At 36.6% G+C, this 17,244-nt stretch overlaps 1 protein-coding gene across 2 annotated transcripts in view; it reads right to left on the bottom strand.

Moving 5' to 3' along the window:
- Positions 1-17,244, bottom strand: part of HDHD2 (haloacid dehalogenase like hydrolase domain containing 2) — a 38,663-nt gene that overhangs the window by 9,812 nt on the left and 11,607 nt on the right. For both annotated transcript variants that reach the window (XM_014841293.3, XM_014841294.3), the window contains 3 exons: positions 15,692-15,802; positions 11,563-11,771; positions 6,399-6,483 (listed from right to left, as the gene is read on the bottom strand). In XM_014841293.3, coding sequence (XP_014696779.2) covers positions 6,399-6,483; positions 11,563-11,771; positions 15,692-15,792 — 395 coding nt within the window. In that variant the 5' untranslated portion in view covers positions 15,793-15,802. The remainder of the gene's footprint in view (positions 1-6,398; positions 6,484-11,562; positions 11,772-15,691; positions 15,803-17,244) is intronic.

Here is a 17,244-nt window from a genome sequence, read left to right as displayed (position 1 = left end):
TCCCATTTGCAACAACATGGATGGACCTTGAGGGAATTATGTTAAGTGACATAAGACAGATAGAGAAGGACAATCTCTGTATGACTCCACTCATATGAGGAATTTAAAAATGTAGACAAAGAGAATAGATTAGTGGCTACCAGGGGAAAGGTGGGGTGGGGGGTGGGCACAAAGGGTGAAGGGGTGCACCTACAACACGACTGACAAACAATAATGTACAACTGAAATTTCACAAGATTGCCAACCTATCATTAACTCAATAAAAATTAAAAAAAAAAAAAAGAACGAAATCTTGCTATTTGTCATGACATGGATGGACCTAGAGGGTATTACGCTAAATGAAATAAACCAGACAGAAAGACAAATACTGTGTGATTTCACTTATGTGTGGGATCTAAAAAACAAAAAAAAGAAGAAACAAAACAGAAACAGTCTCACAGATACAGAGAACCAACTGGTGGTTGCCAGAGGGGAGGCAGGTGGGGAGCTGGGCAAAATAGGTGAAGTAGATTAAGAGGTACAAACTTCCAGTTACAAAATAAATGTCATGGGGATGTAATATATAGCATAGAGAATATAGTCCATAATATTCTAACAGCTTTGTACGGTGCCAGATGGTTACTAGACTTATCATGGTGATCATTTGGTAATGTGTCTAATAAATGTCAAACCACCATGTTGTACACGTGAAGCTAACATACTATTGTACGTCAACTATACTTCAATAACAAAATAATAGAAGATTCTAGACCTAACTGTTAAAGGTCAAACAATAAAGCTTGCAGAAGAAAACACAAGAGAACACTTTCACGACCGTGGGGTGGGCAAAGATTTCTTAAGCAGAACAGAAGAAAATACTGGCAAATTCGACTCCAACAAAATTAAGAACTTCATGTTCTCAAACTATCAAGAGAGTGAAAAAGCAAACCACAGACAGGGATAAGATATCTGCAGTACATATATCCAACCAAAGACTTGTATACATAACACATAAACAGCTCCTACAAATCACTAAGAAAAACAGAACCCAATCAGAAAAGGTAAACCATTAGAATGGGCACATCACAAAGAAGTTACCCAATGGCCAATAAGTATAGGAGAGGTTTCAACAACATAACTCCTCAGGGAAATACAAACTGAAACTCAGTAAGATACCGGTATACACACACCAAACAGAATACAGTCATGTGTCTCTTAACGACGGGAATACATTCTGAGAAATGTGTTGTTAGGCGATTTTGTCATTGTGCAAACATCATAGAGTGGATTTACACAAACCTAGATGGTATAGCCTACTATACACCTAGGTCAATATGGTACTAATCGTATGAGACCACCGTCATATATGCAGCCTATTGTTACCAAAATGTCATTATGCAGCACATGACTGTAGCTATAATTACATAGACTGGCAAGAGATTGGTGAGAATGCAGAGCATTGGAACTCTCATTTACAGCTAGCAAGAACTTATGACTCGGTACAATCACTTGGGAAACTGTTTAGCAACATTTACTAAAACTAAAGTACCTATTTTCCAGTAATTTTACTTCTAGATACTGACCCAGATGAATGAGTGCATATGTCCCCCAAAAGACTTGCAGAAGAATGTTCACAGAAGCTTTGTTCTTAACAGCCCAAACTGGAAACAATCCAAATGCCCATTAACAGCAGAATGAATAAATAAATTGTGGAATATTCATACAATAGACTGCAACAACAAAAATTTAAAAAGAAGAAACAAAACAGAAACAAAGTACAGCTACCTGCAACAACTTGCATAAAACTCAAAAGCAGACAGAAAATGCTACAAGTGTATGATTTCATTCATGTGAGGATCAAAAACTGGCAATACTGACAGAAGTCAGACTAGTGGCTGCCTTGAGGAAGAGGTGGTATTGACTGGCATAGGGAGCCTTCTGGGGGCCGGAAATGTTCTATATTCCTACCAGAGTGGGGGTTACATAGGTATATTTATGTGTAAAACTCTACTGAGTTATACACAGACAATTTGTATACCTTACTGTGCATGTTATACATCAAACTAAAAAAACCAGTAACAGAATATATTTATGTGGCTTATTCACCTGAAATTTTTATTTAGAGTTGCAAGAATTGCCTTGATCGTAAAACAATCTCCCCAAATTGAAACATGTAACAGCACTTACTGACGATATTTACCTCAATTCTGTATTCTACGATTTTCAAACTGGCATATAAAATTGTTCTCCTGCATACACTAATGGAACACTTTAAATAACTCAAGTTCTTAAGTCTTGAACAATTTCTCATCTCCAAAGCATCTTATTTTTATAGTCTGGACTTTAATTAAAAAGATTGCGTAGCAGTCAGTCCATTCAAAATGGAAAAAGCCCAGAGAAATATTTCTAATTTGAGCCCTGCTGCCACACTGTTCTGGAATTACTCATGCCCAGGGCTCTAAATACTTAGAAAAGATTCATGTGTTAGAGTAAAAATGCAATAATAAGTGAGGCCATTATTGTTGATTTTTTTTTCTCTTTCTCTTCTTCCCTTTATAAGCAATTGAATACACTGGAGTAATTAAACTTTTTATTTTTTCTTAAGGAGATGGGGAAAAGAAAGCAATCCAATATTCAACAGAAACCATTCATAGTGTTAAGAATCTCCCCCCCAAAACAAAAAAAACTCATTTCTGAGCATCTCTAACACTTCTGGAGGATTCTTGCACCTTGCAATGGCTGTAGGAAAGAAGTCTTTAACAAAGCTTCAAAACATTCTTCTAAGCAGCCTTTGCCTCTGCATTTACACATGGAAGTCATGATGTCACTTATCTTCAGCTACAATGACATTTTAATAAGCACCTCAGATGGAGAGCAGATGCTTTTAATTTAGAAAAAAACCTTAAACTTTTCCTAGGTTAAGTAATTCCATGCAGTTTTTCCTCAAAATTCCTTTGACCCAATAACTATACTTCTGAGAAAAATCTTGAGGAAAAAACATAAATATTGCTTAACAAACATTTTCTCAGAAGTTTTTTTAAAACTAACTTCAAAAACTTGGAAATAACCAACCATAGGAAACACATGGATACACAATTTATTGTACTTCTTAAAGTGGAATATGTTGTGGGAATCAAATGTGTTTTTAGAAGAATATGGCAGAATACAGAAAAACATGCACAATATATTGTTGGGTTTTAAAAAAAGCACATTATCACACAGTATATATACATTCTCATTTTTGTCTAAGTATATATGTGCACAGATCAAACTAATTTACATGCTAAAATGTTGACTGTGGTTCTCTTTAGGTGGAAGGATTACAGGCAATTTTGTTTATTCTTTTTTGAGCATTGAAAATTTTCCACAATAAAGACATATTATTTTTGTGCTTGGATACTTTTTAGTCTTCTTGATACTCAGTTCAAGTTAGATTATTAAGTGATCTGCTTGCCAGGTAGCCTTTCTCCTAATAGATATGATCAAATTTTATTATAATTGGTCCATTACTAGAATGCTCTAGCTTTGGGTTTCTAACTCAAGTCAGAAGATCAAAAAAGACTTTGCTACAAGCTAGTACTATAGTAAAAATGAATGACCTGGAGCTATGGATACTCAGATTGATGAACCATACAATAGAGGTAAGAAAGAAACTAATGAATATATAAAGTATAAAACATGCAAAATAATACTATGTACTGTCTAGGAACACCTACAAGTGTATTCCAACTATAAAGAAATTCATGAACACGATAAATTAAAACTCATAATCCTAAGTACTTCTGGGTCTTGAGGGTCAAAATTGGGGAGCAATACGCAGGCGATATGAAATGTGCTGATAATCTGTATTTCTTAAACTGGTTGATAGGCATATGGGTGGGTGTTCATTATATTAATCCTTGTCTCTTTTAGTAGTAGGTAAAAGGAAAAAAGCCATTAATTGCTTTTAGAATTTGAATGTTTTATAGAACCCAAACCCAAATCATGTCTAATCCCTATAAAACCAGTCCATAGCCTTCTCCAAAACCAAATCTTTAAAATTCAGCATCCTCAACTTTATTCAGATATTTAAGACCTATCTGTAGACAGACTGTACTATGCATTTGGGGGTGGGAGTGGGGTCTACCCATCCAAAACACAGTAAGTAAGAGGCAGTGCCATGTAGATGGTTGATTATCTGCCTGAGGGCAATGTGCCCCAAAGCTGGTATTCAAGGCAGCTACCCAACGGGGTTTAAAATCCAATGTTTATTCTCATTATCAACCTGAATAGTAATTTAACTAATTGGTGGTTCATTTGAGATGTCTATATGTGCCACACACAATCCAAACAGCTGTACTCCTTGGTTGGAAGGCACGGTCTCTGTGGAGACATCAATATGCAAAGAAGGGTAAGACCTAAAATCCTGTTAACTCTCCACCCAGCTGTTAAGTGCATTTGTGAAATTAGAGTTGACCTTTAAGTGCACTGTAATGCTTTAAAATGTAGTGTTTAAAAAATCAATATGGTTAGGGAAGTGTACTAATTAGACAGGATCCAAGCAATTACAAAGCCAGCATTATGTCAGCATACCTTTTTGTTAACCTGGGTCTAGTATTCATCTAACACAGAGACCTCCCAACCTCCTATTAAATATGTCCTTCCCAAATTACCAGCTAAAATCAATCAACTCCTTCTCCTTGAATTCTGTGGTTAAAGAAATGAATAAACGGTAGTAGGGGTAAATTCGGAAGTAAGAAATAGTAGCAGGTTCTCTACTTCAAATGAAAACTGACGCTGGTATAGTTGTCATCCTTACTTAAGGGAGCAGGTGAGATAATCCCCCCGCCCCCCAGAAGCTAAAGTAGGATAATAAAAGTAGGTGAAGCAAAAGAAATTTTAACACCATATACCCTGAAGTACATCTTCAAGGAATCTGGCATAGCAGTGGATCTCCAGGAAAAAACTACAGTAAATGGATACTGAGTAACTATAAAAAGTGAGTTTGTTCCTTTTAAACAAAGACTTGACTACCGCAGCGAGTGAAAGAGTCACAAATAAAAGTGCATTACATAGCCATAGTTTCCATTAACCGAGGATGGAAAATTGATGTGCACACAGGAAAAAAAGGTGACTGTTCCCAAAGTGCTATTTCTGGCCACAAAGACTATATATGAGAATAGCCATTTTCAAGATCAACAGTAAATAACGTGCCCAGATGTGTGAAGCTTGTAGTGAGTTTTAAAATTTCCTAAAAACATTCTGATTCTAGCACATATACATCAAGAAATGAATTCTACATCAAGTATAAGTTAGAATGATTCTTGTAGATCCTTGTACTGGTAAGAAAATGACTTTCTTATAGCATTCTTGCAGTTAACTACCAAATTTTTTTTTTAAGTTAGTTCAACGTATCCCTATGTAATATTTTGAACTACCTGTCACAAATTCAAAGGCAAACTATTCTGTTTAATGGTTTGACAAGAAGCAAAAGGCAAGATAAAAAATGAAAAATGCAAGGGAAAAAGCCACAGTCTCACTCTAGAGCAGATTTGCAGGTAAACTCTGATCCAATTTCTGTTAGGAAGTACAAGAACCAGTATGCAGCCTTCCTTTTGGAAAGAGCAGCAAAAACTTCCTATCAGTAAAATGCACACATGACTGAAGGTTTATAACATTTTATGTGTTAGTTGTATTTCCCCAAATTTCTACCAACAGACATTGGAACGTCTCTACTTAGATATCCCACAGGCCAAACAGCCCCAACCAAAACTTACCACCTTCTGAAGCCCTGAGCAGGGAGTGTCCTCTATCACACGTGCTCAGGTTAGAAACCCAGATGTCCTCCTTGATGCACTGTTCTTCACCCAGTAAACCCAATCATCCATCAAGTCGTGTTGATGTTACCTGAACCTGGTTTTCTTCACCCTACTGCCACTATCCCAGTTCAGAGTGTCATTACCATTCATTGAATAATTTCTTTGAAAATGTGATCAAATGTGTCACTTTTTCCCGTAGCCTGGATCCTCCTTGGAGGAAGAATCGGATTTACTGTTTTTTGTGCATTAGCCTGCCTGCTGTTTTCCATCAGAAATTGGCATAGTTAGTTAAGAATCACAGGAATGATAATAAAAGAAATCTGCTAACTTTAAGAGCTGCAATTTTATTATGAATTTCTACTCCAGAATATTGATTCTATAAATGAGAAAAACCCTAACGATCATCACATTTTTAACATATTGATCACTTTTTAAAAACACTACACAAGATGGAAATAAATACTATCTGATGGTCATCTTGAGGTGATCTTGAAGATGTCTGTCCTCATGTATAATCTAGGTGGCCAGAAAGTAAAACAGTATAACCTCACACGAGAAAAACACAGGAAGGGAACAAGGGGAGTGGAAGATCAGGTGAGAAACAAACAGGTACAGACTTACCGGAATGCCTGATTCAGAATTTGATAATGAAAACGTTCTGGTGCCAATCCTACGACCACAGCATTAGGATCACTTGTTTGTATTCCTGAGAATGAAAAAGTATATACAATTGTTGAAAAATGCAATTAAAAGTAATGTCACACTTTATAATAAAGTAGTTTTAATCAATCAAGTCCAAATTTTTGCTGTAGCCATAATCTGAAGTTTAAGAGATTATCCTGCCCAGTGTACTTTGGAAACAGAAGAGATACTTAAAAGAAAAAAAAGAAAAAAACATCTCCTAGTATTTTCGCATATTCTTTTTACAAGGTCTGAGAGCTACTCAGTAACTAGGAGACCTAAAGTGAAACTTGGAACCTGATGTTCTCCAACAAGTAACAATTTCTAACTTCAAAAAGCTCTACTGATTACAATCAACAGGAACAGCCATGAGTTCCCTATGAGCTATCAGATCAATAGCAACTGATGCGGGACTGAAAATCTAAGAGGCAAGGGAAATGAGACTCTCTAATTGACACAGCTGAGGTTAACACATTCACGATAAATACGGACTGTGCTGTGCATTCTACAGTTCCCTACATAACGCCTAATCTACTTGTAGTTTTACAAATATTATTCTATAATTAAAGCACGTTTTAAGAGCTTGGTACCTGGTAACAGCACTTTAGATGCAACACCCAAACAGGGACATTCACTGTCACAGTTATTAAAACTCTGATTAAAGGTTCTATGGATTATCCATATGCCAATTCCTATTTGCCTCTCTTATTGCCTGCCTTTATGAATTTTCATGATCAAGTCCACTAAAATGTGAGAGGAAGAAATAGGAAGGGCAGATATCCAAGATTCCCAATTTCCTCCTTAGCAGCAGCCCTAAGTATTGAGTAATTGGTTAAAGTTTGTTGAAGGAAGAAAATAAAATTGTTGGCTACAGTAAGAGTTGAAGTTTTTTGTGTTCTTTTTATTATCTCCATCTACCATTAGCAAGGATAGTCAAAATTAGCGAAGATATTTCCATTCCTTTCAAAAACCCCTCCACTTTGGGTATTTTCATGTATATAAAGATGGCACAAGTATAGCTCCAGACTGAATGGCAAAGATTTCTTCCACACCAGGGACTCTGCCTATATATCCCAACTCCAGCTCACTGCTGATACAACTAAAATCTTAACCTTCTTCAAATAAAGTCAAAAGAGAAAAATCTGATTAAAAACTTGTTTTGTAGTACTTCAACTAACCCAGAAACATAAATTCGTTGACTATAGAGTGCATTTGTCATTATTTTTGGTTGCCCCGTTTCTGAACACCATTCTCATAATTAGGGGATTCACCAGCTCATAAGGCTTGCTGAGAGGCAGAGCTCCCTCTCTCATTAGAGAGGCTGAAAACACCAAAGACTTTCCCAGCCTCTCTTGCAGCTATGGGTGCTGCCTTGAGACAGAGGCTCTGCCAATCAAAAGCAGCCACCCTGGGCTCTGAACTGGGAACTTGTAACACAAAGAAGCAGGGAGAACGTCCTGTGTAAGAGGTGACGGTTGCAGCCTCAGATTCTAAGGCAGCAGTGCTAGCTGGAGCATCCAGTCTCCAGTGCCACTGGGCAGGGCAAGCTGCAGACATCAATGCTCAGCAGGGCTATCGGTGGCATGTTCAGTTTTGTGCTATGATACTGCACCTTGCTCCTGGCTGCACAGCCACTAAGGCTAACTCTCCTGCTCTCCTTGACAGTTCTGTAAGCTACCCAAGCAGCCTGTTTTCTTTTTGTCATGGGAATTTTCAAAAATACATAAAAGTACAAACACTAGCATAATGAGCCCTGATGTACCCATCATCCAGCTTTTGCAACCATCAACATTTTCCCAATCTTATCTATAACCCCTTACATTTTTTTGAAAGTCTTTTTAAGGCAAATCCCAGATATTGTGTCATTTCACCCCTTCATACTTCAGTATGTCTCTTTGATAAAGATTTTTTAAAAATTACCACTTTAACATTATTATACCAACAAAGTTAATAATTCTTTAATATCACTCAAAACCTGGTCCACATTTGAATCTCCCCAAATGTCTTTTTTACATCTGACATGTAATTGGCACCCAACAAGGTCCATACATTGCATCTCACTGTTATTTCCTGCGTCTCACTCTATAACAGCACTCCTCTCCACTTAGGGAAGCAACTAGATGATAATCCCTGGAAAATGTCTTACATTCTGGATTTGGCTGACTGCTTATAATAATATTTAATTTGTTCTTTTACCTTTATATTTCTTCCAAACTGGTAATTAGATCTAGAGGTTTCATAGGTTCACATTCAACTTTTAGGAAAGATTATTTCATAGGTAATGGTATAAGTTTCCTATTATATCACATCATGAAGCACAAGAATTCTGGCTGTTCAACTTCTAGTGATAAGATTGATCAGTGGGTTTAAGTGGTATCGACTTGATGCCTCCATTCTGAAGTTCCCCATCAGCACTTCACCTAATGTGTTTAAAATCTATTGTTGTTGTTGCTTGTTTCACTAGAGCTTGCCAAATGGTGATTTCCTAATTCTGCCATTCCTTTTACGTTTACTAGCTGGAATTCACCTACAAAGAATTTACCCTCATCAAATATCCGATTACTCTATGATACAGTTCAAATAGGAAAGGCAGGATAAATGCTTGTTTCACTCCCTTAATTTAGCCATTTTCAGAATAATGAGTTACAGCCCTAACCACCTCCAATAGTAATCAATGAGTTCTGTGGGGCTGAGCACCATTTTGAACTCATGGTTTTTTTATGTATATGATGCGCTATCTATTGCAATCTTTTTTTTTTTTTTGATCCTCAAATTATGCCTTCAAATTGGCCCCAGGGTCCTTCAGACATGACCTCATTAGTCTTCGATAGTTTCCCTGCTAACACAGTTATCCCAGGCTCATCTTATACAATGCCTGCCCAGATCTGGAAGCAGCCATTTCTCCAAGGAACTAAAGCGGGAAATGGTAGAAGACACCAGTCTGAGCACCGGGTTGTCACTGCTTCTGGGCCTTTTCAGTGGAAGATCTAGATAATGTATATTTTAAGAGAACAAAGGAGCTGATAATGGTATTTTCAATCCAAAACTAATAATATACAGCTTTTAATTAACTTATTTGATCTTCATATTTGTATCTCTTTTCACTTACACTTGAAATCTTGGATCCTAACAATATTAGCATAATTATTACTTTGTTTTATCCTGTGTCTATAATTTTAAATTAACAATACCAACATTACTAGTAACAGTAAGATTTCTGAATGCAGTTCTTTTATCCTTAGAATTTATTTCGCTATGAACAAACAGTCAAAATACCATATTTTTTGTGTGTGTGAGGAAGCTTTGCCCTGAGCTAACATCCATTGCCAATCCTCCTTTTTTTTTTTTTGCTTGAGGAAGACTCGCCCTGAACTGACATCGGTGCCAGTCTTGCTCTACTTTGTATGTCAGATGCCTCCACAGCATGGCTGATGAGTGGAGTAGCTTCACACCCAGGATCTGAACCTGTGAACCTGGGCCGCCGAAGCAGAGCATGTGGAACGTTAACCACTCAGCCACAGGGTTGGCCCCCAAAATACTATATTTTCAAGTCATCTGAAGTAATTCTTTTCTTTGAGTGGTTATGTCACCAACTTGATATAAAGTAAAGTTCTTTAGTTTTTTTTTTTCCTTAGTTTTCAGGGACTGGTTTGTTTTTTACTTTTTAATTGTCTTTTACTAAATACATCAAACATTTACACGGATCCAAAGTCAAAACTAAATATAACAAGGTACTTGTTATATAGAGAGAAGAGATGTCTTCTCTCCTGGCCCTCCCTCCTCCCTCCCTCATCCTTTAGATAACCATTTTTATTAGTCTTTCACTTATCTTTCTTTAGCTTCCTTTTACAAATATAAGACATATATATCCATTTCCCTCTCATTTTCTTACATAGAAAATGTGTAGGATTTTCTACACCTTTTTTCATTTAATATATTTTATGAAAATCACTCATCAGGAGATAGAATTCTTCAGCATTACTTATTTTTTAGTTACAAACCATCCCATTTTGTGGATATCATAGTTTAATTAATCAGTCCCTTCCAATGAACATTCAGGTTGTTTCCAGTCTTTTATTATTAAAAATAAGGCCATAATGAATAACCCTCTTCATATGTCATGCATTTCTGTAACTATGTCTTGGAGATAGATTCCTACAAATAGCATTACTGCTTCATATGCAATTTTTCTAGCTATTGCAAAATCCCTCTCCACAGGAGATGTACCATTTTACATTCCTGTCAGCACTCAGATCTTTTTAATAAATTTATTTTCTGTTAAATTCAGACAAAATTGGTTTCTGTTTCTTACAGATAATAATTCTGATTGATATACTGGTATATTTCCTGATTGTACAAGTTTTGAAGTTCTGCCCAATGGTGGGCATGCTGAACTTACCTAATCATTATTTGTAAAGCCATTACAAGGTTTTACGACAATGTATTTATACCCATTTTCCTATACTGTGTCATTTCACTCTGAGTACCACCTACAAAAAGAAGCAATGTAGCAAAGCTTCATAAAATGAGGATATTTTTCCAGAGTCCGTTAATTTTGCCAAAGAGAAAACAGTTTTATTTTCTCTTGATTAAAAATATTTCATGGTCAATGCAAAAACTTCACACTATACAAAATGACATCTATTTTTAAATAAAGAGATCTTGGCTTATCTCATTTAATCAAATTAATACAGTGGCTCCTAGATTGAGGATTATAAAACTTACTCCAAGTAATTTTGACCTGTGTTTTTTCAAACCACGGGTCATGACCCATTAGTATACTGTGAAACTATTTTGGAGGGCTCTAAGCAGCATCAAAATCAAACAGACAATTAAGTAAACCAAATAGAAAATTGAGTACTTCTCACACAGTAAGAGTAAGTACTGTTTAGTGCATATGTACTAAGTTACTGTGCAATGTGTTTCACTTACTGTGGAGCGGGGTGAAAAAGGGTTTGGGAAAAACCAATTTAAATTCAAACTGTTGATCATTTCAATAATAACAGGAGGAAATCTAAATAAACATTTCTTAACATCCAGCTTTAAGAATGACTTATAAGAAGATACAAAGAACCAATTTTCAAATCTTTCCAAATTCCCCCACCGTTGAAATCAGGTAGTGCCCGATCATCAACTAGCAGCATGGGTCGGACTTGTTTCTGCTCCACTAAACTTCTGGCAGCAGTCAGAGAAGTGAATATTTCATCTTCAGAGATATCAAACTCCAATTTTTTCAACCTTTCCAATAGGTCTCGTTTGCTCTCTTTGGTGGTGTTGGTCACAAACCTAACCACTACGGAAGCGCTACGTAACCTGGAAAAGGAAAATTCAGATGTCAATAGGCAGCTTTTATACTCTAGTTCCATAAAACCTCCTAATTTGGTAGCACTTGCCAAAAGTCGGAAAAGGAAGGACAGTCACTGAGAATGGTCAATAAGCTTTTTAAAAATCTACCCAGAATTGCCTAAATATTATCCACACCTTATGGGCTGTTTCATCTCCAAAGGCTGCAAAGTCAAATTATAAAAGCTATTTCTACCTTTTGGAGGGCCTTCTATACCTTAACCAAATTTTACTGCAAGGTTTTAGTAAAAAAGAAAAAAAACAAAGCTTAGAAACCACCATCCTCAGAGAATATGAGAGGTGAAAGTCATCTTAGAGATCATCTACTAGTGCAAGCCTCTTGTCTTAAAGATGAGTAAACCGAGGCCTAGAGGAGTTCAGTGACTTGCTCAGCTTTATACAGCCGGGTGGCAGTAGGGGTGAGACAAGAACTCCAATCTATGTCCTGGTACAGGGTTTGATCTCCTGTAGTAGGAGAACAGAGGACACCTCGGGATGTTGTTCTTTCTGTCTAGCCAATTAGAGACTGGCTAAGCCCTAATGTGTTACTGAGTTTATAAACAGGAACTCCTCAACAGCTCAAAGAAACACTCCACTTTTATAGACTGAAATGTATTTTCTCCTTGAACTACTTACAAGATTCTTTTGATTCCATGATCTGCTTTTGGAACCTAAACTGGCAATCAGGTATTAAAGAAAGAATTCATGATAGTTTAGCTTTCTTTAAAAATAAAAATTATTTCTGAGAATAAAGAACAAAGCTGGAGGCATCACAATCCCTGACTTCAAAATGTACTACAAAGCCATAGTAATGAGAACAGCATGGTACTGGTACAAAAACAGGCACACAGATCAATGGAACAGAACTGAAAGCCCAGAAACAAAATCGTACATGTACGGACAGCTAATCTTCAACAAAGGTGCCAAGAACATACAATGGAGTAAAGATAGTCTCTTCAATAAATGGTGTTGGGAAAACTGGACAGCCACATGCAAAAAAATGGAAGTAGACCATTATCTCATGTCATACACAAAAATAAACTCAAACTGGATCAAAGACTTGAAGATAAGTCCTGAAACCATAAAACTCCTGGAAGACAATATAGGGAGTACACTCTTTGACATCGAACTTAAAAGGATCTTTTCAGTACCATGTCTTCCCAGACAAAGGAAACAAAAGAAAAATAAACAAGTGGGACTTCGTCAGACTACAGAGCTTCTGCAAGGCAAATGAAACCAGGATGAAAAAAAAAAGACAACCCACCAATTGGGAGAAAATAGTTGGAAATCATATATCTGACAAGGGGTTAATCTCCGTAATACATAAGCAACTCACACAACTGAACAACAAAAAAACAAACAGCCCAACCAAAAAATGGGCAGAGGATATGAACAGACATTTTCCCAAAGAAGATATACAGACGGCCAATAAATACAAGAAAAGAAGTTCAACATCACTAATCATCAGGGAAATGCAAATCAAAACTACACTAAGATACCACCTTATACCTATTAAAATGGCTATAATCACTAAGACTAAAAATAACAAATGTTGGAGAGGGTGTGGAGAAAAGGGAACCCTCACACACTGCTGGTGGGAATGCAAACTGGTGCAGCCACTATGGAAAACAGTATGGAGATTCCTCAAAAAACTAAAAATAGACCTACCATGTGGCCCAGCTATCCCACTACTGGGTATCTACCCAAAGAACTTGAAATCAACAATCCAAAGTAACATATGGGCTCCTATGTTCAACACAGCACTATTTACAATCGCCAAGACAGGGAAACAATCCAAGTACCCATTAACCGATGATTGGATAAAGAAGATGTGGTATATATATATACAATGGAATACTACTCAGCTATAAAAAAAAGACAAAATCATCCCATTTGCAACAACATGAATGGACCCGGAGGGTATTATGCTAAGTGAAATAAGCCAGACTGACAAAGACAAACACCAGGTGATTTCACTCATATGTGGAATATAAACAAACACATGGACAACGAAAACAGTTCAGTGGTTACCAGGGGAAGGGGGCTGGGGGTGGGCACAGGGGGTGAAGGAGAGCACTTATGTGGTGACAGACAGGAAATGATATACAACTGAAATTTTACAATGATGTAAACTATTATGAACTCAATAAAAAAAATGAAGTCAGAGAAAAAAATAATAAAATAAAAATTATTTTCTGGGTCCTATAGTATTTTAATCCAAAATCTAAAAATAATTTTAGTTTAGCTACAATTTAAAATTTTATATTAATGCCCTGTTGCTTTTTATATTATGCCTGCCCCAAAAGGATACAAGGCATAAAAAGCACTAATCTCAACTTAAAACAAGAAAGCAAATAAAACAGAAAAGAGATTTTTAAGTATTCACCCAAAGAATAGTCAATAAATTTATATGATTAAATAATTCACTGTAGTCATGACTACTTCTATAACATCTGTTTGGTAGCTTTTCTGCAAAACATTAAATTTGATGATTTATCTCTCAAAAGAAATTGATTACTTCAACACAACTATTATCCTAAAAATGAACAAGTATGAGTGTTGAAATAACCACATCATTTTTAATGAGTTTTTTTTTTAAACTTTTCTTTTTACTAGTCCCTCAACTTCCCCTAGTCTGTTTCTATAGAAACCAAAACTGGCAGTGCCAGTATAGGGAGTTCTCCAGGATGGAAACCCACCAGTGCCAGTAAGAGAACAATTCGTAGGCTCCCGTCCCTCCAGAATGGCAGGCTCACAGTTTATTAGAGCTACTTAGACGTGTCATTGTTTGCTAAAAATAAAAAGTTTTTTTTCAATCCAGAGTAGAAAGTTCATTTTTATAGAAGTAGAAGGTCCTGTCCAATGCTACTTATTCCACAGACTTCACACTTCCTTAAGGAGCTTACTTTCCATTTGAGGAATCAACAAATATAAAGAGACTTTATCTGGTAGGCATCAGCTGGAAGCTATCAATTTAGTCAGGAGTCAGGATGTTCACTTGTAGGTGGAGAAATGGTGGACAACATATCCTTTAACGTCAACAGAAAATCAGTCGCAGAGCTGGACTTCTCCTGACTCCTTGACACAGTCTCTCTTACTTAGGTACTGTGATACTAGTCACTGATTTTCTGAATAACAGGATACTATGAATATTTTAAGGTTGGAAAATGATAAGCACCACAATGCTAAGCATTGCTGATTTTGTAAACTTCTCTAAATTATTTCAGGGTGAAGGTGCTTAATACTGATAATTAGTTCTTTTGTGTTGATGAGTATTTTTTTCAGGACACCCAGAAGCACACATCCACATTCAGTTCGCTTTAACCATCTTTTACTACGTATCTCTGGTTTGTATCCAGACTTGTGTTTAATCCTGTGGTTGGTATATCAGAAATATAAGACAGTCTCTAACCTTCGAAAGCATTAAATTTAGTTGATGGAAATAATTCTAAAATTTCAAATCCCTTAATTAAATCTTATTTGAGCAGCTGCACATTCAAGGCTAGACGTTGGTGAAGGGGGAGAGGGTGGAACTAGGACTCTGTGTATGCGCATGTTTCCTTTTGTGATTCCAGGATTCACTTGTGATTTTTCCCATGCTATTCATTCCACGTTTTTGAATTTTGAGTTTTCATTCCCAAATTTAGATTACTGACTTAGAAAAAGACACATACAAAGAACAAAAAGACTAGATCAAAAGGCCAAACCTAATAAAGGCTTAGAGAACAATGTTTGGAGGATATTACAATGCATACATCTTCTAGCTAAACCCAAGGCAGTTCCTGTATATATGGTAAGCTGGTGAAATGCCATCCATTTAGCTAATGATCTGCCTTGGCAAAATGGCACTTACAAACATATTTGTCAGCTGAACCTGGAGGATAGCTTGCCTTTTAAGAGCTTCCTGCGCGCCTGGCACAGCTGCATCTTCAATGTGAAGTGTGCCACTGAGATCTACCAAAACAGCTTTTAATGCACGGCGTGCTGCCATCCTTCATTCCCTAGGAGAGAGCAAATGAAATTAAAAATACAGTTTAGGAAACAATGGACAATTAAAAACTGGTAAGTCTTCAAAAATATCATTCATATCCAGAAAGATCCTGCACAGTGTTAAGCTGCTTCTCTTCTGGAAAAAAATGTTTTTAAAAATAAAAAATCCACAATTTGATCCATAAAATTTTTATAATGCTTAGTTTAAAAAAAAATCTTGAATTAAAACCATAGGAAGGGAAATGCTGAAAGAGAAGTTAATATTTACTTCCAGGTTTCTTAAAATAACTCTTTGATAGAACAATTCATTCATTTATTTTATTTTAAAACATGAGAATAACATACTCTGCAGAATGGGTGGTTGGAAGCACTAAATCACTGGCAGAATCTTTTTCATCTTTGGCTACATAGAACGAAAATGTTTTAATTGCCCATTTCCACTGTTATATCCTGAAATAGCACAGCTGGTAAAGGAGCTCCCAGTATTTACAGGTCACTGAGGAGGAAATTTCAAGTTCTACAGTAACTTCCAAGTCAGGAGATAGTTTTCTTACCTTACAATGTACAGCTTTCCTTTTGCATATTTTCCCTTTAAAATTTGTTTATTATGAGTTATATCATATATACAGTGGAGTAATAAGCTATACGTACAGTTTAACGATAATAAAGGAGTGGGTAAGAAGAGTATGAAAGCTAAAGAGAAGGGGATGGGACTTCATTTTTAGTTTTTCTTAAACATTCATTCATTTCTTCTTTCCTTTTTTTTAATAATGAAATATTTTCGACACATAAAAAGGTATGAAGAATAATACCTACCATTCAGCTTCAGAAATAAAACACCACAGACAGAGCTGGAGCCCTCTGTGTACCCTCTCTGATCCGATTCTCCTTCTTCCCCTCTCCAAGGTAGCTACTCTTCTGATTTTGATGTGGTGAAAGCTTTGCATTAATGTTAATATATGTATACTTAGCAACTTGCTTTACTACTCCACATTATGTTTGTGAGAATATATCCATGTTAACACATGCAGCCATAGTTCATTCACTGTCACTGCTGTATGGTATTCCATTGTATGAATACACTATTTACCTGTTCCCCTGATCACGAACATTCAGGTAATTTTGCACATTTTATTATAACAAAGAGTGCCTCTGTGAACATCCTGGTACATGTCTCCTGGCGGATGTGCATGTGAACGTTTCTCTTGGGTCTTGCTGGGTCTGAAGAGCTGTGCTCATCTTCACACCCCACAGGAGGTTGCCAAGTTGCCCTATTCATCTGCACACGTTGACCGAGCACTTAGTAAGTGTCAGGCCCTTATGTGAGTGGCAGAGCTAGAGGGACTATCTCCTTTAACGTGAGAAGTGGCAGGAAAGGGGAAAGGACCTGGGGAGCTGTAAGTAGGCAATTACCAAGAATTTGCGGAGAACTTCAGGGGAAGAGCTTCCAGGT

This window comes from Equus asinus, chromosome 7 (assembly GCF_041296235.1).
Source record: "Equus asinus isolate D_3611 breed Donkey chromosome 7, EquAss-T2T_v2, whole genome shotgun sequence".
NCBI lineage: Eukaryota > Metazoa > Chordata > Mammalia > Perissodactyla > Equidae > Equus > Equus asinus.
This window is presented reverse-complemented; position numbering and strand designations above follow the sequence as displayed.